This window comes from Anomalospiza imberbis, chromosome 1, assembly GCF_031753505.1.
Source record: "Anomalospiza imberbis isolate Cuckoo-Finch-1a 21T00152 chromosome 1, ASM3175350v1, whole genome shotgun sequence".
NCBI lineage: Eukaryota > Metazoa > Chordata > Aves > Passeriformes > Viduidae > Anomalospiza > Anomalospiza imberbis.
In genome coordinates this window covers 120,770,295-120,797,137 of record NC_089681.1, presented here as the reverse complement: position 1 = coordinate 120,797,137, position 26,843 = coordinate 120,770,295, and the positions used below count along the sequence as shown (strand labels likewise).

The following is a 26,843-nucleotide window of genomic DNA, read 5'->3' as shown; positions in this document are numbered from 1 at the left end:
AACCAAATCTAAAGTCTACACTACATCTGTATGTTCATATGTAGCCTTAACTATTTAGCAACTGTTTAAACACAAATGATTCTGGTCTTGCACTACAGAACATCATGTAAAGCATGATGTTCTACTATTACTGCAGGCACCACACAGGACATCCAGTGGGGCCCAGAACAGAAGCATGGTTCAGGAACTGACTTCAGCAATGCCAGACATTTTTTTAAAGGCTATTCCAGTGGATCAAAGGGAAACCAAGAATGTTTGTGAATGTCCAACTTATAAAAGCAAAAGCAGGACAACCTGTGTTTTGACTTTCAAGCTGAAAATCAAGTCAGGTAAATGGGTTCTGGCAGGAATAGCTTCACTTCTGGCAGTTTCATACTAAGCTTTCAATAAAACATGCTGCTTTCTCAATCTGCCTGATAGTAAAAGGAGAGAAGTATTTTTCACAGTCAGCTGGAGCAAGATTTGTCTCACAAAAACACAATCCTTAATGTAACACTTATGTGGTCTATGTTGTTATTTCCTCATCCGTCAATGTTGTTGACGGATGAGGAAATAATGACATCACGTGTTTCTCCACATAATGATTATTGATCTCCAAGCACCATTACACCTGCTATGGGAAAGTAAATGGGAAACATCAGCATCAGGGTGTAGTTTGAGTCACAAAATACTCTTCTTTAGATCAGTCTTTATTCTCTCTACACAAAAAGAAATGTGTATATTACATGATTTTAACATACTTTAACATGCAATACAAATATCTTGCATTTAAATGAAGTTGTTTGAAAGCCTGGTTGTACAAATGAAAAAATATCTAAGTATGAATTGCAAGTAAAATTTAATCCTGAACTATAGACTAGTTACAACAGCTGGGTAGATGCTTAAGGCAGCAGGTGCGCTACACAAAAACTGCTGGTGAGAAGTTGTGTTGGATTTTTTTTTACTGGGATATTTTAAAATTCTTTTTAAACACTCTTCTACTTTCATGTCTTGGTGAATAATTGCACTTTGGAATAAAATTTTCAAAAACCATCCTCCCACTGGTCAATTGCAGCACCTTTGGCTAGAATATAATGGCATTCAGATGAAAGTACCTTTTCCTTCTTTGCAAGGACAAGTTCTATAAACTACAGGTGGTGAAACAGGTTCAGACAGCAGATCTGGAAAAATGGATCTTTGTGGTCAAGCTGGTAGACAAGGGTGTTTTTTTACTCTGAAGACGGGATGCTTTGAAGGTAGTTTTTAAACACCCTTTCTGCAACTTGCACAATTATATAAATAAAATATTGCTCATTTTGACCAAGCTCTCCATCATGTGGTTGTGTAGCTCTATTAAAAATTAACCACTCAAGGTTATATAGGTCTGTGCATGTAGATTTCTCTACCAAAACATTTTCCTGAGAGATCTTTTGCATAAGACCATATCAATTAAAAAGTTCCCAATACAGAAATGAATATGCTATACACTACAATTCTATTTTATGTAAAACATAGTAATAAACTTCTGAAGTCAAACTGTTAACATATGAATCAGTTTCAGGCATGGCTTGAGTTCAGTGCTCTCAATTGTCATCCGCCAGTTGTTTTTGTAAACTAGAAGATAGGAGACAACAGTGTTAGTGCTTTTTAGGAAACTCCGCTTCCCCATAAATTTCCATTGCTTAAGATGATAACTTCCAAAACAGCACTTCTATACACTTCAGCCAACCAACAGGGATTTCAAAATAGGCAGAAGTCTTTCAATTTTTTAATCAAATAAGTTGTTTACACAGACAATATACCTCACTTCAAATAAGCTGATTTCAGCCAAGGAAAAAATCTGAAATCCAAGAAACTTGTTTTGCATAGGTGCAGGATTTGCCCCAGGGCACAAGTTGTCAAATGTTATTTAAAGGGCTATAACAGTTTAAAAAGGAATAACCAGAGGGCAGAACTCTCACCTTTCCAGGTACTCCTTGACGTTGTTGTAGCCGTAGAACTTGGCCAGGTGGATGAGCATACCGGTGGCACAGCGCCCGTCCCGCTGGCGGCAGTAGCTGCAGTTGCACACCCCGCGACAAGGAGGACAGATCCAGGCCTGCAGGGGCGTGAACATAGGAGGGGAAAAGCAAGTGATGAAAAATGTTATACTGGCCTTCCTGTTGCTCTGAGAAATGTGAGTATGGCTTCCCCACCATGTGATTGTTTAGGGCAAGGTTTTACAATCCTCTCTCAGCCAGCCAGCCAACCTTATTAACATTTTCCAAATTCTGCAGGATTAGAGAAATTATTAAGTGCTTGAATACTTCTTACTCTGAAGCCTCAGGTTCTCTGATGTGCTCAGTGTTGATTTTCAAATAGACTGAAGTAATCTGTAATGCCTAACATTCATTCCATGTTAGGCTGACTGTAGTCAACTCCCTAGAAAGAGATGGGTACCCACTCTGACAAGTTCCTTTGCCTCTCTCTGCCTGCTGCTACAGGACAATTCCTGGGACTGAATTAACTGGGGGGTACATAAAGTCAGGCACCTCCAAGCTGCCCAGCAACTGCACATAAAAGCACAGGTGCTAATAGAGCAGCCACTGCCACATTGGACTCGCACATCAGAGCCATTAGTTAGTACTACAGATCTGCTCTTGGCAAAAAAAGATTGAACACCGTTACTATGAGCATATTCTTAACGTCACAGATTACTAACAAAGCTGTATTCATTACATTTTCATTCCAGGTTCAAGAATTATACTTACTGGATCAAGCAGAGCTGACTTCACATCTTCACCATATCGGTTTCGAAGACATGGTCCACAGAACTGCCCCCTTACTCCTCCACAGCCCTGCTTGCGACAGATTGTCTTTGTATCAGTTGTCTTCTGTCGACACTGGTGGCAAGTACTACCCTAAAGGTGGATTGGAAGAGAAATACATTTGTATGAAGGACATCTTAAATGCCTGTTGATGAGCTTCCCTAATAATAATAAGCACAACCTTCAAACCAAAGTCAAATTAAACAATGAAGAGCAAGTTCTGTTACTATAATAAATCATATAACGATAGGAATTTTAGAGACAGTGCCAAGTTTCAGTTAAAATGGAATTCTCAAATTACATGAACCTCATAATCACAGTTCTGGTCCTTTCTTCTCTCTAGGAAAAACCTAAAACTATTGAGAAAATTATCTTGTGACTCATCCCTGCCAGTATCATGAAGCATGACATACATGGTAAGATGATCTTTATGATAATAATAGCCAAACCCAGTGAAAGCAAGGAAGGAGGAGTTCCATTAAGAACACTGGACACTACACAACCTGTACAGAAATGTCATTTCCAGAGGTAAAAGAACAGCAGGGATGACTATTATTGAATGGTACAACACAACATTTTTATTAGTGAGAGAGACAAAAAGGATGCCAACTCTTACCAGTAGCAAGTAATAGCTATAGCAAACTTGACTTAATAGCTGTGTGGCACAAACACTTTTCAGGGGCAAAAAGCCAGTGGAGAGTATCAGCCACCACAGCCAAGCCTAGAGAAGTCTGGCAAAGCTTTCAAAGTTGTACTTGTGGAACATTAACGATGAGCTGAACTCCCCAGAGCCTCAGGAAAGGACACCTTTTAGCAAACACCAGTGAAATAGTGAGAGACTTTTTATTTCAAGCACACAGACACACTGAAGAATCTGGCAACCACTTACAAGAACTTTGTCATAGATTTTGTCTCTAACAGTGATTGCAATGTTGTCCAAGTCCTCCTCAGTTATGTCTTCTACTGGGCGATGAGACGAGTACTTCGATGATCTCCTTCTTTTCCGTACTCCACAATCCCCCTGCTAAACAAACTCATCTCAGTACTTTTTGTCTGATGTCATGAAGCCTCTGTCACCACACGTGGTGACCAATTTCTTCATTTACAATGAGTATGCAGTCCACAGCTGGAAAACTACAGGCTCATGCACCATTGGAAGAACAGGGAATAGTTTCCAAATCACCCCTGCCTCTTTCTCTCCCTCTCCTCCATAATCTTTTCACTACTACACTTTTTATTATTTTTATTATTTTATTATTATTTAAAAAATTATTTTTATTATTTTATTATTATTATATTTACTTTCCATCATTATTACTTCTATGTGCACAAATCCTTGACATGTTTTACTGCTAACTTTTCTTTACATTCCCTTTCCTCCTCCACTATGACTCTTCATACTCTACTTCTTCCCTCTCAAAATCAGGAACTGGGATCATCTGCCTTCCCATGTTTTCCTCCTTCAATCTCCTTTTATGTTCTCTAGTTGCTTTCTCCAATGACAATCTCTAATGTCCTGCAAAAACCTCTACTGAAGCTTCAGGTTAGTCCTGCCATACCCAGCCCTTTCTTATTAACCTGCTATTTGGAAGAGAGTACTCCATTCACCATTAAGTGAATTTTTTTCCTTCTAAATCATCATTCTCTTTGACCCCTATTCATGAACAAATTTCATCACATTCTTAGCCTTCCCTATACCTGTCTCTGAAGACTTCATTTGTCCTTCACTCCAGATCAGTTCTGTTCTGTCCAAAACAGTCATTTACCAGCCCAGGTTCTCATTTGGTGCTACTACTCTTCTTCTAATAGCCAAGTTCCCTCTATAAAGCTTTAACTATGCCCAGCACTTGTTCCTACAAGCAGAACTGGGATCCAGCCTATAAGGATTCAAACTTAAAGGGTCTTCCTCATAAGGGCTAAGAAAATATAAGCAAGACAAATGACCACCATAAGCTAGAGAAGGAAAAACACATATTTTTAAAAATAGGAAAGAGTAAAATCTGCAACTTTTCATTACTAGCCTTACATTAGCAGTTTGCTGGTGCAGATTCCCTTAATTCACTCTCAGTTCAGCCATATAACTCAAATCTTCTGTCTGCTATTTCCAGAGAAGGATTTTTGCCTTTTTTTTTCTGAGTCTGGTAACAGAGAAGATCTGATTTGCCACCTTCACCACCCCACTGCCTTGCCACTACAAGGCTTTATACATTAAGGGCTCTAGTAATTTTCAGATGAAGAATTAATAAAAGACCAGAAGTTAACTGCCTTGTTACACCTGAGTAACACTGGTCACAAATAGAGCCCACCCAACAGGTGAAAGATGAGACAGAAGGGCCTGGAAATACCTTCTTCTGTAGCTAATCCCAACCAAAGATTTTCAATAACTTTGCATAGGATGTGGTGTCTGGTCTAAGTGCTGGCCAACAATTTAAATGTTTCCTAGTTCCTGACTACTGGGGATATCAAAATCTGGCAAATACCACACTGAGTCTCTTCAAAAGGTTTTGTTGTCTGTAGCTACGGATGTGTTCTGCAGATTTGACAGCTGACACAGTAGATTTTTCCAAGGCAAATTTTTCTGGTGGACGAGCAGTTCTGGTTGGGTTCATTCGGCGTGTTATCTGGCCTTCAGAGAATGTCCTCCTTGGGGTTTTCTTATGTTTCTACAAAGAGAAGAAAATTCCAGTAACTGTCTTTTCAGTTATGTTTGTAGTGTTAAACACTAGAAATAACCTGAAAATGTCTGTACCACACTTGTACTATCATGAATTGATCTACTGTTCTCCTACTCCTTATTTGTTAAGCCAAACCCCACAAGTAACTATACTCCCTACACAATATACCTTTCTGCTACTTTTAAAAATCACACCTTCACGTCAAATTCTGTTCCAGTTAACATCACAGAACTATACCAAAATTTAACATGTGGCATATTAAGGTGGAAGCTAGTTCTCACTGCTCTTTGGTAGCTAAATATTCAGATTTTCCCACAATCTGAATATACAATCGAGGAACATTGAGGAATACAAAGTTTGAGGGACAAGCTGAATTCTCGTTAATTTTCTTTTAAACTTTTTAAACTGAAAGGGTATTAAGAAGCTGCTTCATTTAGTTCAAGATTCCTAATTTTGGAGAGTCTTGGGATGTATTTCTTCATAAATTATCTTATAAAATTCAATTTCCTCACATAATCTCTGGCACTTCCCGACCAATAGCAAATCTATACAAATTAAGTGACCAAACCCAAAGAAAACCAGAACAAACTTGCTGAAAGTTTCTGATGAAACTCATTAATCCTAGGTCTAACAAAAATTACTGTCATCACCAACCAGTCCTGGAAACTTACTGAAGGAGTTGAGGAGGGTGTTTTCACTGGGAACAGGTCCGGTATGGAATTCAGTTCTGCCAGCAGCTGGGCAAGCTGGAATCAAGTGATGTCACATTAAAAATTCACTGCAACTTGCAAAAAAAGCAACACCACCTACCATCCATTCTTCACATGCACTTCAAATTACAGCTAAACATGTGCGAGGAACTTTATGGAAGCACTTCAATAAAGTGGGGCTCATAAAAGGGGTTTATTTATTCTGCCATGAGCAATAACTCTGCCAACAATACTAACTTCATAGGTCCCACTAATTCTTACTGGGAATTAGAACTAGCCAGTTACATAGTATCTTGTCAAAACAGCACCAAAGGAGTGCACTACAACATGGTAATGATTGATAATGAGAAATTAAGCTCATATGATAGGAGGGAGAAAAGACAGGGTGCCAGAAGACAGTAAGATGTTCCCAGTGAGCTTTTCCTCACTGCAGATACATCTGTGCTCTTTGCCAGAGAGTTCAGCGTCCCCTTAAGCAGTGTAGACACTGGGTACACACTCATTACAAAGTCAGAGAGCAACTAAGCCCCACAGGCAGTTTCCGCAGTGCGTGCATGCTCTGATCATGTACAGCATCAGAAATACTTCAGCAGGATGATGATTTCTTGCACCGTGCACAAGATGTCTTAGAAGTACATTTCCACAGAAGCAGTTGGCTGATAGGTACAAAATAAGCACTGACCTGTTCTGGAATTCCAGAATGAGGCTAACTTCTGAAAAGCCACTGGTAGTGGGGATGAGCCAAGCTGCTAGCTCTCTGAGATTGCCACAGCCATCAAGAGATTAAAAGCTGAATACAGTATTTCTCAGTAAATACTTCAGTGTGGCATTTATTAAGAGCTATTTAATGCCATTACAGTACAGCTCCTAGGATGTCAGTGAATTTCACAGTGGTTGAACTGAAAGGAAGAGTGGAAGGTGAGAAGGACCAAAGAGCAGAAAGACCAACACAACAGCAGTGGGGACACATGACAGATTACAAGTGCAGGTACAAAGCTGAAGCAAGTTTTTACACAGGAGCTGCAGGCCCACACCAAGAGGTACTGCTTGAGCCCCAAGACTGCTTGGAAGCTGCAACTCTCCCTGAAACACAGTAAAACTGAAGGCGCTACTAAAGACTGAACATCAGTTCAGATTACACAGCAGCATGATAATTAAAGAGAGCTGGTGGCATGTTGGATAATAGAGGAAAAAAACATTAGGAAATGATCAGTTGCTCTTTTCCACACCTACACACATGTACACATGTTCAGCAGTTATATAGTAAAGCAATACTGTAAAAATCATATCCCACACAACTGAAAAATTACATTTATCATCCTCAGCAGTTTTTAGCTGGCTTTCCAATCAGTAACTGCAGCAGATTTGTCACACACAAACAAAAAGTAGAAACATTATTGTGCAAATGACCCCATAAACCACTTGAAAGAAACAGCTGGTTTTCTAACATGTTCTGAAGGCTGCAAAACTTGGTCATTTGTAACTTTGCTCATATCCATATTAAAAATTCTTAGTTCTGCTCTGGTTTTAAACTTGACCAGGCTAGTCTCTGCTTGAGGTTTTTTTAGAGGTAAATGTCTGAGTGCTGAGGGTCCCCTAGGGTTTTCCCAGGTAGAAAAATTAACCTAAGATGTTCCCAAAGTTCCAGCGCAGCACTAGCAGGGACCCTAGAATTCAAGTATGCTAAAGCTAAGTAATTGGATGTAAATGTCAGAGAACAAAACACTGCTCTTAAGTCTTACCATGGCTTTATTTTCTTTAATATTTATGGCTCTCTTAAGCAGTGCACTAGAACTTTCCTCCTGTGTTTCTTTGATGTCTTCTTCAGACTCTGAAGCAGAGCCTTCTACTTTGTCCGACCGCTTGAGGCTTATTTCTTTTGAAAGAGGTGTGAGGGATTCACTGTCCTTTAGAGGTAAATCAGACAAAGTCTGTTCAGGCACTTTTTTCTCAGATGACTTCCTGGTGGGAAATTGTAAAGCAACACGAAGGCCAAAGCTTCTTCTCTTGGGGGAAACCTTCTTCTTCATCTCTTTCTCCTCTTCTTTCTCATTACCCAACAAATTATCACGTTCTTCATCACTCAAGTCTGACTCCACCATCTAGAGACAGGAAAAATTCCATGTTACATTATTGACTCTGACACAAGAGAGGTGATTTTAAAATCACTAGTTCTAGACAGCAGTCTTTCACCCAAAGGCACCACCATCAATTCACCTAAATTAACATCTTTTTACAAGTTCACAGTACGCAACTTCTGCCTGTGCAGAAATCAACTAAACATCTACATATTAGTATTGTCTGACATACAGACATGGCTGTCTCCAGAGGAACAATCTTGCCCAGTACAATCTACAAGCAGTAGAAGTAGTTCTCATTCCTAAAATGTGATGCTACATCAAATAAAGCATTCTTTCTCTATTTTAAGACAACACGTTTTAATTCAGCATGAAAAAAAGAAAAAAAGATCATCACAGTGTATCAGAAAAATTCCTACAAGAATATGAAGTTTACACAGAAGAGACAGAAAAAAAAAAAAAAAAGAAGTCAACATATACATCATTCACATGTAGGTGTGACTGCCTTTACCAGAACTTCTTTCTTGTTCACATGCACCTCGTTTGAAGCGAAGCCCTCAAACACTTCCGTTTCAGAGTCAGTGTCCTCAGTGAAAATCCTCCGCAGCTCTTCAGTGAGGTATCTGGACTGAAACCGGAGCCCCTGCAAAAATACCATTCAGTAGCTGTGAGAGAAGTCAGATAGAGAGTATTCACACAGCCACAATAAACAGGCTTTGAGGGTCAAGACATGCCAACTAAATAGCACACTGTGAAAGCACTTTGCAGGCAAAGCCTGTCAAAAGAAACAAACAACAAAAAGACAACATTCAGTTTCAATATTGAGTTGTTTTAACTTTGCAAGATTTTTTTTTTCTTAATTTTGAGGACATAGCTTTAACTAAGCTACTTCTCATGGGGGAAACTTTCTCCTTCACATCTACCCTTCTTCATTACTACTCAATAAAAATAAACTATCAGTTTCCTTGTATATAAATTATCATGTTGTTTTATGTATTTTCTTCTTGATGAAAAAAACAGGCCTTGAATAGAAGAAAATACAAATGATGGGGTCTGCTCCTCATGCTGTTACACCATCGCTGAACTGACCGATACCAACACAAATGATGAGAGCTTTGAACAGCCTGACTAATATCCCTCCGACTTCTCAACTCGCTGGTTTTTTGGTGCAGTTTATCATTCACATGTGTTCTAGGGTAGACAGCTCCTCAATTTCAGCCTATAGACCAGGAAGTAAAAAGATCTCATTAAAACGCTCTTCATGATATGTACATTACATCCCAATTAAACACAAGGCTTTTACTAAATAGAAATATATTTCCATACTTCCAACAAGAACTAGTAGAAAGCCATTTAGTCAACCTGCTCCTGCTAATCTCTTGAGAGACTTGTTCCTGGTAGGAATATAATCCATGCTCACATCAACCTGCCTCTTGAAAGTCAGCAACATATAAGTTTGTTTCCCCAATTTTCCTCTGTTACTTCTTCCTCCCACACAAGAAACAAAAATTACCTTTAATACAATGCATTTGCTAAATATCTTTATTCTTCCTTTCAATTCCTTCCCTTCCCTGACTTTAATTACACATTTCTTTATTTTAAGATACTATCTGGTGAAAAAAAGATACAATAGATGAGTGGAAAAACTTAGAGGGGAATGGGAGGGGGGAGCCACTGCATATGCTGTTTCTTTACACTTAAACATCTACAAATTATTATGGGTAATTGTAATGAGGTTTCTCTGAGGAAAATTACTTTATTATTTTGTTGATAGCTGCAGTGCAGCTGCTTGAGAAAGGAACAAACACAATAGGGAAGTTACTTTAAAGTTAAATTGCATTTCTTGGAGAAACTGAAGTTTTTATGTATTCTGTGTTTTTATGAAATTCCAAAATGAAGGTTGATGGGGGAAATATGCTGTTTGTCAGCTAAAGTAACTAAAAATAACACACCTACAGCTATACTGTTCATCTATGAAGAACAGTCTACACCAGGTAAAGTACACATCAGGGATACCTATAGTGGGAGAAATTGTGGGAACTCGGCAAAAGTGCAGAGATTATCAGAGCAGAACTGCAGAGAGCCCTGAGGAAAAGCAGGCACACAGAGGTCACTACTTGTTAACTCATTTGCACCTCAGCATCCAAGGGAACACCTGATGCACTAACAGCCCATTTGCCACCCCAGCAGGGCAGCTACCTTGCCTCCTTTCTCAAGAACTGCTGAATTTTTCTGAACTTCCCATCATTTTGCCCTTTGCACCAAAAACCCTTTTGTTTCCTGCAAAAGTACCAATGGCCTTTTGCAACAATAGCGGTGTTTGGCATCATGAACACCGGATGATGCTCATCCTGATGCAGGGCCCTGATGTGCAAGGACAGGTTATGCTGCAATTGGATGGAACTCAGGGTATTTTTATTGTGATATTTAGTGGTAAGGAAATTTAATTCAATACTGATCAAGATTAAAAATAATTCTCATCCCAAGGGAATTACAGGAACGGTAAGGAAGTTTGCAGTGCCAGCTGTAAATCTGGAACAAGTCTCACTGGGATTCTCAGCAATGCATGTTAAACTAACAGTACCTATCTCTTCCACAGCATTTTTCATCAGAGGATTTTAAAATGCTTTGCAGAAGAGATCATTATCATAAACTCTATTTCACAAGTTGGGAAATCAAGGGAGAGAAAAGTAAAGCCTACAGGTGACTGCAGCCCCAAGTATGCAGAAGTAGAAGTTCCCACAAGAGGCTTCCCCCCCACCACCACTACTTCTCCCCACAGACCCTTCTTGATGCTCCTCACAAAACCACAAATGCAACAGCAAGCTACCCCCTGGTTTTCTGAAGTTGCCACTACTGCTGTCTAGCAACAAGATTACAAACCAATTTAGAGCCCAGCACATTTCATTACATATCAGATACTATCTTTCTCCATAGCACAGACTGTGGCTCTACTCCAAAAAGGTTTCTGCACTCTCCTGGGGTCACTTTGTCTCTAAAGGCTCAGAGAAACAGTACATACTTGTACAAGCCTTATTCTGTCTCTTTCTTTGGCTAACACTAACCATCTTCCTTGTCATAAGCACCTCTTAACCAGGTGCTGACCTGATGGACTAAAAAAACAGAAGAAAAACTTCAATTATCTCTTTAATGAAAGAGGGACCTTTGCAAGATCACAAATGACAGAAGTACCTTATAACACATGAACCCATGGCTATCAAGCATGTAATTATAAGTTTCTAAAAGACTAAACATTAAATTTTTTTGCCACCCAAGACAGCATACCAGTTCTATTCCCTTCTTGTGAATTCAGCTGGTATCTCCAGCTACCAAATCAGAGAAGAAAAAATATCAAATCATTCTGCTGATCCAAGCCATTTCACCATCAAGAGAGCAAAGAACCAGCAGATTGCACTACTCCAGCAGGAACTGCTGGTTTCTCTGGATTACCATTATTAAAACACAATTTTAGTGTAAAGACAGCATGGAGATATTTCTGGAAGAAATAGTTTCAAGTCTACATACTCACAAATGCCCATCTAATATCATGTACTTACCTATTTCACTTAAACTCATCTTCCAATGAAACACATTTTCTTTTTTATATAATGAAGTTTTCAAAAGCAACCACTAAACCCTAAATACTAAGTTTGTTTACACTTATGTTTAATATGGGCATTGCAAATTATGGGTTAAGGTGCGAGTTATAATTCACACAGTTTTTACACAGGCTCAGAGTATTACTGCATCCCAAGAGCTTAATTGGAATATGGCAATCTGTTCCTACCTCTTTTCCAGACTCCAGGGAATCAAAACTAGCAGAGTTGTTCTCTGACAAGAAGCTCTGTTTGGAAACATCGTCTTGGAATCCTGGAAAATCTTCACTGTCACTGGGGGCATTAAAAATGTTGGCCACATCCTTGGGTACCTGTTTCTGATTCAAAACAAGACAGAAAATACAAGTCACACACACCAACTTAACAAGAAAACTCAAACTGGCAATAGTACAACTTATTTTTATATTCTTATGCAAGTAAAGTCTGTAGCACAAAATATGCTATGTGCAAATTGCACCTTATTTAGCTAAACTGCAGGAAAAGTCTGTATAGACTGTTTTAATCCCTGAATACACACTCAGGATCTGGGATTAGGGAGGGGATGCAATACATAGGGTGTTCAGCTCCATAGGAAAGTTCTTCAGAGACAAAAAAATACATGTGTGCCTCATCTTTGCAAGCTGGAGCTCAGGGCACCTTTACCCATGGAGAAACCCACCACCCCTCCTGCTCCTTCAGAGCAATGATGGCTCAGAGCTGAGGAACACAACTTCAAACATAACACAATGCTAAAGTACAAAGAAACCAGACCTTTAGATCCCACCGTACCATTATGGATTTTAGCAGACACTTAGCTAACTCTAAAAATAAAACCAATGCAACTCATTCTCCTTGGTCAGTACTGTCACAGAACTTCTCCTGTGATACTTGGTAAAGACTGAAAATGTACTAACCAAGAACACGTCTCCTTTGCTAGAAGCCCATTATGTGGCCCAGAAGGAGAGGGGGGAGCACAGCCACTGGCAGGCAGTAGCCTTCCGGAGGTGACCAAGGTCACAGCTTCAGAGTTCAAGAAGTCCAGTCCCAGCCTAGAAGACTCATAACACCACATCCAACCATTCCACTGGGCCTTATACTTCACATCAAACACTTTGCATAAGGCTCTGCATGTGCCAGGATAGTAAAGAAGCCTTCAGACTCTTCACATGTGGACTGCTTTAGGATCTGCTGTGTGTAAGGATGGGATGAACAGATTAAGCCTTAAAAACCAAGGAAGAACGCATTTTGCCAAATTTCAGAACACATTTTCACACATCCAAGTATCACCTGCAAAACCATTCTGCTAGTCACACAAATGCTCTGAGAGAAAAGTGTCTGCATTCTGCACCAGCATCCAGACACTCATCCCTTACATCCCCTGGACCACATATACACCTCACACACACCACTGCAACTTGAAACAAGCCTCTCGGCTGTTTGCTAAAGCCACACTCTCATTAACTCTCAGGAACATGAGATCAATGACTGCCTGGTCAGAGGCCAATTCCTCATCTGAAAGTGCTGTTTTCCAGCCTTGAATATTCACCAGTACATCTCAGAGATGAGGTTCAGAACCAAGAGCACACTGTCCTTTTCCACTGTCACAGAAAACCAAGGTTGATGTAGGCTGATGCAAAACCAACTTACTGTTGCTGGAGCAAGAGTAGAATTCACCTCTGAAAAACTGACCCTCTCAGGCCTATAATGGCATGATCCAAAGTACAGTTGCTAAAGTCATGCTGTCTATATCCAAACTCCTTTGGATATTCTCTCATTCCCACCTCCTGCAGTGAACATCCAGAATCCACTTCCATTGCTGTGACAGAATTCACTCAGTACAGAGCAGTGCTAAAAATGAAGGACTGTGCATTTTAATGGAAAAACATACAAGGAGCTGAGAGTCTCGCAGCTATGAATAAATTGCTTCCAGGAGCCACTGCATTAGTTCTTGTGCTAATGTACAGCTGAGTTAGCCACTGCTGTGATTACTGTATGCCTGATTTCTTCTTCTTCTTCTTCATCTCTTGCTTCTGCATCTGCACCAGAGGAGTCGTTATGAGGCTGTAATTACTGATTTTGAACAACAACAAAAAATTCTTTCCCAGTAGGAGACAATTTTTTTGCATTCCCAAATTCTACGGTACTGGTACTGATTTAAGTAACTTATTGCAGAGCTCCAAGGATTTTTAGTTTGTGACTTGCTCCCCATAGCCTGACTAGAAAGAATCTCAGTTTAGTCACTGATGAGTCCCCACTTTACCAGAAGGGCTTAATGTCAGTAACAGAGAGCAACTGACATGTACAAGGCAGATATACATACTCCACAAGTTCAGAAAGGGAAGCCTCACAGTGAATCTTGATTAGCAACACTATTTCTGCACCTGAAATTTTAAGCCAAATTTATTTCCAAGAAAAGTCCACTGACATAAAAGACAAGCTTGCAGCAAACATCTCTGTAGTGATGGGTTCATTCACTGTCATTTATTGTACAGTCCTGAAAGCCACAGACATTTCCATCTTCAACTTTCAATTCAAATACATTCTGAAACTGATTTACAATCAGCATCAGAGCCTAGGATTTCCACTCTTGTCAACAAATTATTATACACCAAGAAAGAAAATACATATTTGTCCAAACAGAAATGTCAAAATGTTGATATATTCAAAACACCTGTAAAACACAGGCACTCCAGGAGAGGATCTTTTTGCCACTAAACCCCTAAAAAAGTAATGAAGACAGATGTGATGTACATTACAAGCTTGCTCAGGGAAAATATTTCAACATGAATAGACCACAATGGACTGCTGAAATGCTGCAGGTGTGAGAAATACTGTCTTTTAAATATACCTGTTACGAGGGCTAAATACCAAAAGTCTAGTAAAAGCTGGAAATAATTCACAGCTGCTGAAAAAGTCAGTCTTATTTCTGGTAGGAAGTTTTATATCTATTGAACTCATTTATTTTTGCACATAAAACACACTTAGTTGTTTAAAATCCCTACAAGGTACTATTCAAAAGCATCAGCAAACCTTCCCTGCTACAGATGGCACACAATCCAACAACTGCCAGAATAACAAATCCTATCTTTCTGCAGAAGTAGTCCAAAGCTCAAGACATCCACAGCAGTCACAAGAACATTTTTCCAAGCACCATCTTCATGAATTCCACTTTGTTAGGCAAGGAAAAAAAGAAAAGCCTGAGGTGAGCTGTTTTGTTATCCACATCAACAGGAAGAATTTTCATGTTTCAATTGAAAAAGCAACTTTCCTGACACCAAAGCCAGAAAAGATGCAACCTGCCCAGTAGGCTATGAGGAGAGAACACTTGCCTGCATGCAAACCAGTGTATTTGATGGGAAGCATGTTATTTCTACTGCTATTTCTAAACATGACTACCATGTTTAATTTTTTTAAGGCTTATTTGTACACATCACTTTCCCTGCCAATTGTCACACTAGCACATTCTTCTCCAACAGTGATGTATCAGGAGAACCTACAGCATGAGAAAGCAGGGCTAGATGTAGTTCTCTATTTTTGCTCCTACCATGGGGAAAAAAATCAATTGGGCCATGTTCCCTTAATTCAATTTAGCACAATGTATGGGCATTCATACTCAAAACAGAGGACAGACAAGTTCAGTCACATTCAAACTCAGTCAGACTGAAATAACCAAAGTTTAATCCCAAGCAGATACTCACACAAACCAAACCTGTGCAAAGTCACACCTTCACTACATGCTGGAAAGCCTCCTGACTTGTCCCAGGTTCAGTCCAGAAGCCAGCCTAAGGCACAGCACCCAAGGGCACTGCATTTGGCTCTTACCTCAAAGGAACAACCAAACAGGGAAGCACTCCAAGGCTGACAATTGTGGGCAGCACTACAAGAATAGAAGGGCCCAGCCAGAATGTCAATAGGTGCCAGACCAATAAACCAGAACTTTTTAGAAGTCAAGATCCTAGTTTTTCCATTGGAGTCACAAAGGTGGACAGCACTCTAAAAGCTAAATTTTAAGTATCATACAAATGTGTGGAAGACATGGAAAGCACAGAGATACAAAGCCCCATACTGCAGTGCAAAAGAATTACACAGATTGGATGCATGGTCAACAAGACTGTCAACCACACAATCAGCCTGAGACTCGTGGGCATCAACAAGATCTAGGAAGGCAAGGAAGATGGCAGATGACCTCCAGAATTTCTCAACATCATTAAAGCACAAGAAACTGAAATCCCCTGGACAGTGAAGTGTATTCCTGGCATAAGCAGCAGGAGATGGAAAGGCAAGTGAGTGTTCTAAAAGAAGAAGGAACAACCGATAGAACGAGCAGTCATCACCCGCTTTTATGATCTTTGCAGGAATAATTTCATTCTAAAGTAAAGATGGATTATGCCTGAACCTTTAATCTGTCACAGCAACAACTCCTGGGACTTTGAGGGTACCCCCTCAAAAGGTTCTGGCAATTTTCATACCAGTAAACCTACTGTTCCACAAAATTTTGGTAAATTCAGCTGTTTTCAGAACAGCCAGCCGAATACAGTTTCTATATTGCCTTATTTAGACTGATAATAAGCTAATGTCCATAAAGCTACTTTATCCTAAAATAAGGAATTCCCAAGTACCATCATCACATGGCAAATAATTTAAAATGTCACCTTCCATAGGCAGTACCTTCCTGGAAACTATTTACTACTCTTCAAAAATGGTGGTCGTACTGTGAGTACCAGCGTGCCAGCATATGAACACAATCCAAACACTATCAACTGCTACTATTTCTTCCTGTGTACCATCTAATCTCTCACCAATCTTAACAGTTGTAACAACTATTTCTGAATTAATTCTGCATAATTCAAGAGCATCCCATGGTGATGCCTAATTACTGTCCCAGCCCTGGTGTTTTAAGAAGTTTTGTACGATGCACCCTCACTTTGTGCCTAGACTGCTCAAGTCTAGAACTTGAGTTCAGGCCTTGTGGGTGCAAACACTTAGTCACAGCCAGCACCCCTTTAACAAGCTCTGTGTACTGAAACTGCTGTGCCAGGACCTGGTAAATCAGACCCCAGGACAGGAAATGGAACTACAGGTCTTGACATTCAAAACAGTTTTGTACTGCTGATGTCTTCAGCAATTGTTTTCAAATGGGGCCATGTACTCACAAGCCAATCTGCCCGTCAGCAATGAGGGTCCAGGACTTCAGAGGCAAAGAAACCTTCGCCACCACATTCTTCTGGGCCAGCCAGGACTGAACTCACTGCCCATCAATGTATCACAAAGACAAGGCAGAGCCAGCAGAAGGCTGTGCTCAGTCAAAAATAAACTCCCATGAGAAACAGGAAAGCACCAAGAACAGACCGTGTCCTTCTGCCCTTTGCTGAGCCCTGAAAGAAACACGATGTGTAGCCTTTAGCTGTGTACCAGAAAGGGAACTAGTAGACAGTAAGAGTCTTGTGTTACAGCACCAGAGGTGAGAATCGAGTGCCATTTGTGTCTAGTCAAACAGGGTTATCTCAAACTGTTTTATAGTGCCCTTATCTTCACACTGCCAATGGAAGGCCTGAGGTCATACAGAAGTGGAAGGTCTCTGCAAGGACACAGGTTCTAATAAATATTCCACTGGCTCTATTACACTCCAGCTCCACAGAAATGCCTGTAAAACTCTAACTTTCCATCAATAAGAGCTGAATGAGATGCTGAACTTCTCACTCCTTCACACCACCTGGGAAGCTCAACATGACTTAAAGAGAATCAATTTAGACTACATATAAGAATGGTATAACACTGGAATAAGTTGTCTAAAGAGCTGATAAGATGTTCCACCCCTGAAAACATTCAAGGTCAGGCTGGAGGGGGCTCTGAGCAACCTGATCTACTTTAAGATGGCAATGCTCATTCAAGGAGGTTGACTAGACCCTTCCAATCCAAAGTATTCTACGATTGTACAGCCATACCACCTCCCAAGATCTGAACCACACAATCAGCCTGATGCACCCAAGCATGCGCCACCAGGCTTGGACCAGATCACAGCCGATGGAAGCATGCCTCTCAGGCGACTCAATTATGTGCCAGCATTGGCATTGCGGCATTTCAAAAGAAAAAAAAAAAAAAAAAAAGCCAGAATTAATTAAATAAATGTATTAGCTATTTCTAAAGTGGTATCCCCAGGCTCACAACCAATTAATTCTCAATGATCTACTCCAGCCTTTATTAGAGCCGCTAAGTCCCAGCACAGCTGCAGTTGCCCCACGCCGCTGCTGAGTGTCTCAGGGCCGCCCCGAGGACGGCTTCCACCCCGTTCCCGGCCTTTTACAAGCGCGGAGCCGCCGCGCCACGTGGATGGCTCCCGGCGGGACCGCGGGCCGCCCGGTGTCCCGGACGGCGCGCTGCGGCGGGGGCGGTGCGGGCGCGCTGGGGGAGCCGCCCCGCCGCCGGCGGTCACTCGCCGGCGCTGGCGGGCAGCTCCTCCGACCCCTCACGCCGCGGGCAGCGGACAAAGGCCGCCGCTGCCCCGGGCAGGCGGAAAGCTGCAGGCCGGCTCCCTGCCCCCGCCGCCCGGCCCCGCTCCGCCAGCCCGCGGGCCGCCTCACCTTGCCGCGGGTCCCCGCCGCCGCTGCTGCCCCCCGCCGCCGGCCGCGCCGCGCCATGGCCGCCCGCGCTCCCGCGGGCTGAGGAGGAGGAGGAGGAGGAGGAAGGAGCAGGGAGGAGGGGCGCGGGGCGGTGGCGGGGTGGAGCCGCCCGGCAGCGGCGGGAAAGCGGGTGGAGGGACGGGGCACTCCGCGTGGCCTGCACCGGGATGGGCCAGTGCTGTTCGGATGCTGCTGCGGATCCCATGGGCACTCAGCATCCTCCGTTCTTTCCTGCACGCTTTTCGCTGAGCGGCAGCTGTTTTGTCTGAAAGGGAAAGGCTTTGGAAGGAAATAGGCTTTCATCCTCCAAATAACTTAAAATGTTCACTTACGCAATACAGGCGGGAAGTGTAAGCCTCTTGAAAACCTCTGGGGAAAAAAATGGGGGGGGGGGCGGGGCGGGGCACAGAGGGGGAATGATGCCACTTTCGAATCAAAATCGTAAAATCCAGTCATTAGTTCAGCACTGCGCATTCACCACTAAGCCATGTCCCCAAGTGCCACATCCATATGATTTCTTTGAGGTATAGTGATTCCACCACTTCTCTGGGTAGCCTGTTCCAAAGCCTAACCACCCTTTAAGTGAAGAAACCTTCCCTGGCAAAATCTCAGGCCATTTCCTCTTGTCCTATCATTTGTTCCTTGGGAGAAGAGACCAACCCTTATCTCCTTACACCTTCCTTTCAGGCAGTTGTAGAGAATAATAATTTGTCACCCTGAGTCATCTTTTCTCTGGGATAAACAACACCAGCTCCCTCAGCTGCTCCTCATCAGACCTGTGCTCCAGGTCCTTCACCAGACCCTTCACCAGCTCAACTGCCCTTCTCTGGACACTCTCAGCACCTCAATGCCCTTCTTGTAATGAGGAGCCCAAAACTGAAAACAGGACTAGAGGTGCGACCTCACCAGTGCCAAGTACAGGCGGACTTTAAATGCATTCCCCAGGTTCCTAAGTCAACAGCCTTTAACTTCACTGTGAAAGTGAAATCTGAAGTTGAAATCTGAAGTTGAAATCTGAAGTTGATGGGTAGCAGAACTGGTTCCTTGAAACAGCAAGTCAACAGTTCAAATTTCAAAATATCACAAATGCTGGAAAAAAATCTAATCAGAGTAATGTAATTGGAAAAAAAAAAGGGGGGGGGGAATCTAATCAGAGTAATGTAATTGGGGGAAAAAAAAGGGAATATAGCAAATTTTAAAACACTTTTCCTCCACACAAGTTCCTATTTCATTATATTTTCCACTGTGCAGCTAGTAGAAAGATGAACACAAAACCAGGCAAACTATTTTTTCTAGTTTCCTCTGAATAACCTCTATTCCTCAATTAAGAGGCTTAATTTTTATTAAAAACTTAACAATGTTTTATGTGTCCCTTTTTAATCAAGGGGATTGTTACTAGATTAGGTACTTTGTGTTATGATTACCCAGTAATTCCATGAGAAAAGCTACCCTTTGAGCAGAGAGGTGCTCCCAAAGTTGTCTGATTGGGTGGGGTGGAGGTCTGTACTCAGCTTCCCCCTGTCCCACTGGCACTGTGAATATTCCCTTGCCCAATGTAATGTGAAATAGTTCCAGCACAAAACTGTTGAGACAGTGTTTTCCTGATGCAACTTTGTACACAGAAGGGTACACTTTCCACTACGGTTGCAATTATGTTAACTCCCCTGATCAGAGCACATTTTACAAAGTTCTCTTCCCTTTTCCCATCCTTGCATCTGAGTATTTCTCCCTTGAAGTGCTCCCTGAGAAACATTCTCTTTCTTGCCAGCATGGCACCTTCACACATTCTCTTATGGGGCTATTGCCAGCTGTTCATCATCCATCTCAAAAGGATGGACTCTGTAGGTGTCTCAGAGGGAAAGAGCTCTCTTGAGATCAGCAGTGAAGTACTGCAGTGTTTGCAGTACTGTACAAGAAAAGTGTGTCTTTGCCATCCTCCTTATGGGATTTGAGAAAACAGGAGAAGAATTGATAACTATGTTGCACTGGGGGATCTCAGTATCAGGTCTCAGGGTCTGTTTCACACCCAGGTTTCTGTCTGGTGTCTTCCACAAGCCCTCTAGTCTGGATAGTGGAATAGAACAGCAAGAAATCCACTTGCCCATGTAATCTGGCTGAAATAAGCACATAATAACTACCTTTATAGTTTTTGAATTGGTAAAAGCAAATCAGAGGAAACAAGTGTGTTATTCTGTAGCTTACCTTCAAACACAATTGTGAATTGCCATGCTAAAAATAAATTCAGATTGTTTTGACTATTTCAGTACCTTCTGGATGACAGAGACATTATGTATTTTTTAATTTAGGGAAGGACTTCAAAATGCACAGTGCAGTCTGCCTACTCTGATGAGTTCCCAGGTCTGAGTAGGTATTTTAAACACTCCACTGTAAATACTGACTTTAAATAAAAGTTAGAGGAAAGTAACATTTTTTTGGAAAGTGAAGGACAGATAAGATAAGCCTCTCCATGTACCATTGCATGTGATCCTTAATGTAACACATGGTGGACTACCCATTAAAGTACTTTCAAGTCTTTATATTCCAGCCATATGGAAGGTATTTGTTAGGAGAGAATGTGAGGGAAGTCGTTACATGCAAACAAAGAAGCATTTAGCCAAAGCAGGCCATTTAAACACTGGTTTGCATTGCAATATCCAGTATTGGGGCACTTGCTGTTATTACTCAGGGTGCAGAAATAAGAAGCTTTGGACATGAGGTGGGGAGGAGGGAATTCAGTAGAAGACAAAATGTGGGAATTATGTATAATATCAGCAAAACTGAAATGCAGACTTCTTAAAATACAAAAGAATAAAGATCTCTTGCGCAATACATTCCTGAAAAGCTTGTGTATTATGTCCTTCACTGCTGATCCTGGGCTTGGTTCTTTCCCTAGTCCCCAGCAGTCTACATTATGAAGCACTTTGTTAAAAGCTGTCAACATGCTGTCTTGGATTGCGAACAACAGATTTGAAATGGTTGTGTTGACTGTCCTGTGCTAAATTAGAGTGAATAAAATTGAATTCTTTTACAATAGAGATGTGCAGCTATTATGCTGTTACAAATACATTATGAACTCTCTGATATCTTCAGCTATTTTATGCAATTTGTTGCTTTGGCTTTGTTTCTCTTTCCCCCCCCCCCCAACTTTCCACTTCATTTTGTACTTTCATAATCATTCTCCTTCTCAGCATTTCAAGCCCTTCTTGTCAGTTACTGTTCTTTATGTTGCCTTATTAGAAGTGTGGGGGTTTTTAAAATTTTGTTAGTTGAATTTTTCTGTGGCTGTAGCTCAAATACTTCTCAGTGTGGATTTTCCACCACTGAATTCCTGTCCATTTTCTTTACCTCTTGTCATATTTTTTCCAAGTTCTTTTTTCTAACCCACAACATTTTTTGTGTTATTGCCTTGTCAGTAGGATCTCATCATCTGCTCAGATGAGGTTTAGCTGAAATCCTGATACTCTTCAACTTCAGCCTTATGTATTAAGCCTGAATTATTTTGCAATTACTGGGTCCAGAATAGTTTCTGACCTTGCTTATCATCCCATGACAGCATTACTGATAATGTCTCAGTCCAACTCATTGGACTCAAAAGTATACAATGAAACTCATAACAATGAGCTCTGTCTTGGGCTCAGTATGATTATTATAATCCGACTGAAATTTCCAAACAGAACAAATGTGTACTGAAGGAATTATGAGCTACTCTAAATATGTATCAGGTATAGCAGATCCATGAGTTTATGGGATACTCAGTAACAACATGATGCACTGTAAAATTACAGGACAGCACCACCACCTCTCTAAAGTGGCCATGTAAACAGAAAATTTGTTTCCCGTGAGTTTCAAATTAATAATACCACTCTAGTTTATCATTTTGGACTTTACTGCTGTGAATTTACCAAGCTGGATGAACATCAAAATCAATCCTTGCTCCTGAACTCTGCTTTCACTGCTCCCTCTAACAGCCTCTAATTTGGGGGCCATTGTAATCACAACTGGGGGCTTTACTACTATCTTCCTGCCACCACGCTTCTCTAAGACCTGTCAAGCATTTTAAGTAGCATGAACTTTCCCACACTTCTCAATGAATGCTGACATACCTAACTTAAAAGGATTACTTTCTGCTGAGAGGAATTGTAATCTTCTTTTCCTGCTCTGCAAATCCTCTAGTAAGTGAAAAAGAAAGGCCAAGATCTGTTCTGCTGTGCAGGGCAAATCACCATTGCAGAAGGCATAGAATAAAACAACAAATCTAAGATTTACTTGTGGTCACGCTTGTCCAGGAGCTGTGTCCCTGACTATTAACTCATTGGCATCTTCCATCACTATTTCTGGTGCTTTGATATTTTCTGGGTTAGTTTCTAACAGCTGTATGAATACACACACAATTGCTACCATGAATGGTGTTCAGGACAAAACACTCCTCTCAAAGATGTCTACAAAAAGGTAGAGACACAGAATTGCCTTAACTTGAACCCAATTTTTAATATTATGTATTCTGTTAAGAAAACCCAGAAACATACTTTAACTTATATACAAAAACTACTGTTTTTTCAAACTGCCTGTCAATTTGCAGAATATTTTCAAAAGCTGGCACGGAGGATTGTGTTGGTGGTGAAGGTTTGTGCTCCAACAGTGGGTTGTGGGTGGTATCTGACAGAACAACAAAAGCACAAATGTTCCTGCTACCTTGATTTCCACCCACTCATCTCAAAATCTTTCCTCACACATGGTGATTGTTGCAACAAATTGGCTTGTGGGTGAGGCTGAGGGCTTGAGTGATCTTACACTACCAACTCAAAATGAAGCCACAGGTTATTCTTTTGCAGTACTCACCTGAATGCTGTCTAAGACAGCCTTTCCCATGCTCTCCTATCATTCCCTTAAAATTCCTGCAAAAGGTGGGGGGGGTAGGGAGGGGAGTTTGCCAATAAAGCTTGTATTGCTGAAAATTTAATTTTGTTGTTTCGTATTGCAAAACAGTATTTTGTTGCAGTCATTCACAAAGTAGATAAGCCAGGATTAGAGTCCACACCCCCTTTCCATTCACTTATTTGGCAGCCAGCTATACTCACAAGGTAGATGAACATCAGCTTCAGGCTTCCTCCCATGCATTTTTCTTTCCATCACTATACTGCTGCAGCAAAAAACTCAGACTCCAAATTTATGAGATCTTTGACATACTTTTCTTGATCTAATCCTGAAAATCACAGGTCCAGGTGAACAGACTTGTCCTTGCTAATTCATCCTAAAATTCTTTGTTGATATTTAGAGATGTCTGTTCATGTGTTTTTATTAATTCTTAGTTGTATTTCAGCCCACTCTGATGGATGGCTGCTTCCAAACTGCCAGTGACGAGGCTGTGTCAGTTGTAGCTAATTCCTCCTTGGGTAAATTCTGCAGCATCAGCAGGGCTGGAACATTTCAGTTGGACATGGGAAATGCCCTGCTCTCCCCTACATTCCCAGCCATTCACGTGGGACAAATGAGTCTTATTGTTTCAGAGAAATGAGCTTTGGAGTTTTCCTTCAGAGGAAATGGGGTTTTTTGCATCCTGTGAGCTAGGATTATATGACCTTTCTCCTCTTGCTTTCTTTGCTTTAAAAAAAGGCTAGGAACATATGACAAAGCCCCATTTAATCCACATTCTCTAGTTATTTGCTTCCCAATTTTTTCTCTTTGTCATCCTTTTAATTTCTTTCTTATGCTTATTTGTCAGTTCCATAAATCCTGCTGAAGATCACCATCATTAAGAAATTCCAGGCTAACCAAAGTTTGCCTAGCACAAAATTCCTCAAAAAATTGTCCAATTGCCAATTCACTCTAACATCAGAGGCTGGGAGAGCAATCGGCTCTGACTTCTCGTACCCAACAAAGTCTTTGCATCAAAGCTATTCTTTTGCATGAAAGGCCATTCTTTATTGCTTTATTGCTGCAATTTTCATTGCCTTAGCAAAGTACAGTTTCAATTTCAAATATATTATTATTTGAGTACTGACTCAATATATTGAGTCAGTATTAGCCAGTATTGAGTTTTGCAAGTATTGCTATCACCTTATGTAAGAATTTCTTCAACTCAACTACATCCTGACTCAATGGGTTTTTCTCCTGGACTTCCGCATCTCCCTTAGAAGTCACCTGCATGGTTCAAAATGTGAGTTGAAAGCACAGGAAAATACAGCTTGTATCATTTAGAAGCAGAAAATTAAAATAGTGGGCCACGTATTTCTTTGGTTCAGTCCAGTGTACTTACAATGCATTTAAACACCCTTTTCTGCAGTAAAACAGGAAAAAGAGAAACCAGACTATTTGATTCTGCATGGTTCCTCTTCATACATCCCATCTATTTCTTTATCCAGAATTCACTTTCTTTTAGTTTGCATTCAGGCCATGTGTCCTCACTGCCTCCTGCCTATGAAACCACTCAAGTCCTGTGTTTGTATTCAAATTCCTGGGAAAGCCTTCCCTTTTTTCCTCTAAGATAATTTTTGCACTGGTGTTTCATATCATATGGCAAACACTTTGGCAGGTGGCCTTTATTGTGTTAGCTCATTTAACCCATAAAAGGCTTAATCACTTATTTTGCAGAGCATGCCCAGAATCTGGCTAGTGCACCCAGCAGCTTCAACCTGTGTTAGACACACTTCTTAGCAACAGTGTGTTTCATCATCACATATGGTGTCACTTGCCATGTGACCATGAATACTCCATCTCTACTCTAGTACTGAAAATATAGTGAAAGGAGAAAGGAAGAATTTATTTGCTGTCTATGTAGTTTCAATTTCAGGGGAAGGGAGCTGTATCTCCATTCTGTAATCTACCCCTTTCTTTCGCCTGAGAGTTCACACAGGAAAAATATATAAAGTCTGCAAGCAGTAACGTACTATTATAAATGGCACTGCACATTAAATAACATCATGAACAGGTGATCATTCATGTGTGAAGTCACAACATGTGTGAAGCCATGTGTGAAGAGGATGTGAAATAAAGCATAATGCACTATGAGGTAAAAGTGTCAGGATTTGCCTTTCTGTGACCCAGAGTGTTGTGCCACCTGGGTTCTCCCAGCCAAACTATGTGTCTTACTTCTTTCCACAGCTATTAAACTGAAAGTGGAATTAACTTATGACCAGGACTTGCTAATAGTACTAAATCTTTGCAACAGAAGGAGAAGGAGCCAAGACAACATGCTAGACTGGACTAGATAAAATGCAAACAGAAGCCAGCAACTGAGCCAAAGCAGAATGGATCTGAAGGTGGGGAGAACAGGAAGACAAAAACACAGGAGAGAATAAGCTCCTTCTGCTTTTGCCCCTTTTTCTCTCTGGTAGCCAAAACAAAACATCTCTTGGGATAGCTAAGTAGGATTCAAGCCTAGTCCTGATCATGCTACCACCATTCTGCCTTGCAGAAACTCAGAGTAGAGGCTGCGCTGTCCCAGAAAGGGTGATGTGAGACAAGAGGTTCCCAGGACCCCCAGCTCCCCTGCCAGCGGGAGAAACGAGTGACCCTACTGACAGCCATAGCACTCTACTGTCTCAGGTCTCAGATGATATAGGTTTTGCATTTGCTCTTGTCCATTTGCCTGTACTTTATTTTCTGGTAGCTGAGCTATGCCTTGACAAATGCCTCTGTGTGTGAGAGATAGTCTCTTAGAGAAATTGTTTTATTTCTGGCTCACATTCAATTCTAGCATCTGAGAATAAGATGGCTATCCTTAGTATTAAGGACTTATGTCCCTCACCCCACTTTTCAAAAAACTCCTGAATTAATTTACACAGAACACAAAGTGGTACTTATGCTGAAGCACCTTCTCCTCGTAGCCCAGTCTTGTGGTAACAGCCTTGTTTCTCCAGTTCTTTTGGACATAGTCTAATATCTCAAGATGCACTCACAGCCTACTGCCATTGGTCTAGACGAAAGCAGTATCACTAACACTTTCCCCTTTTTGCCTTATAGATTGGACAGAATTGCCAAATGATAATCTGCCATCACCACACACCTGCTAAGGGCATCATAAAACCTTCAGCCAGATGTGGCTTCACTTCCAAACTGAATAGCCAAGGACCTGTAGCAATCTGTCCAGGCATCTTTTACTTCTGTCCCTTTCCAGATGAGTTTGTTAGAACTGTGTGTGCCAGAACAACCTCCTCACACAGCTCCAGCAGTCCCATATACTTACTCAAAATGTCTAAGGTCATTGCCAGGTATCCTGTGTCTGGCTGAGGGTGCAGATGAGTGACTATGATGTGATGGGTTTGCCCATCAACAAGGAGTGTTGCCAATGTCTCCAGCTCACCAAGAAACCGTACACCCTTCCTCAGGAAGAGCTATCTGGAGCCACACCCCTGAAAAAGTGTTTGCCACCATTTCTT

General features: G+C 41.2%; 1 protein-coding gene across 3 annotated transcripts; it reads right to left on the bottom strand.

Annotated features, from left to right (window-relative positions):
* Window positions 1-671: 671 nt before the first annotated feature.
* On the bottom strand, window positions 672-18,783 carry CDCA7L (cell division cycle associated 7 like). Of its 3 annotated transcripts, XM_068209107.1 has the most exons (11): window positions 18,536-18,685; window positions 18,427-18,504; window positions 12,037-12,183; window positions 8,761-8,892; window positions 7,914-8,273; window positions 6,133-6,207; window positions 5,267-5,449; window positions 3,676-3,810; window positions 2,730-2,879; window positions 1,941-2,077; window positions 672-1,593 (listed from the first exon to the last, which is right to left on the bottom strand). In XM_068209107.1, exons 1-11 carry the CDS (start codon window positions 18,668-18,670, stop codon window positions 1,563-1,565), a joined length of 1,563 nt encoding a protein of 520 aa, XP_068065208.1. In that variant the 5' UTR covers window positions 18,671-18,685; the 3' UTR covers window positions 672-1,562. The 3 variants fall into 3 exon arrangements, with proteins under 3 accessions (XP_068065208.1, XP_068065194.1, XP_068065199.1); XM_068209093.1 differs by having other exon boundaries at window positions 18,427-18,783; XM_068209098.1 differs by having other exon boundaries at window positions 3,676-3,807; window positions 18,427-18,783.
* Window positions 18,784-26,843: the final 8,060 nt, after the last annotated feature.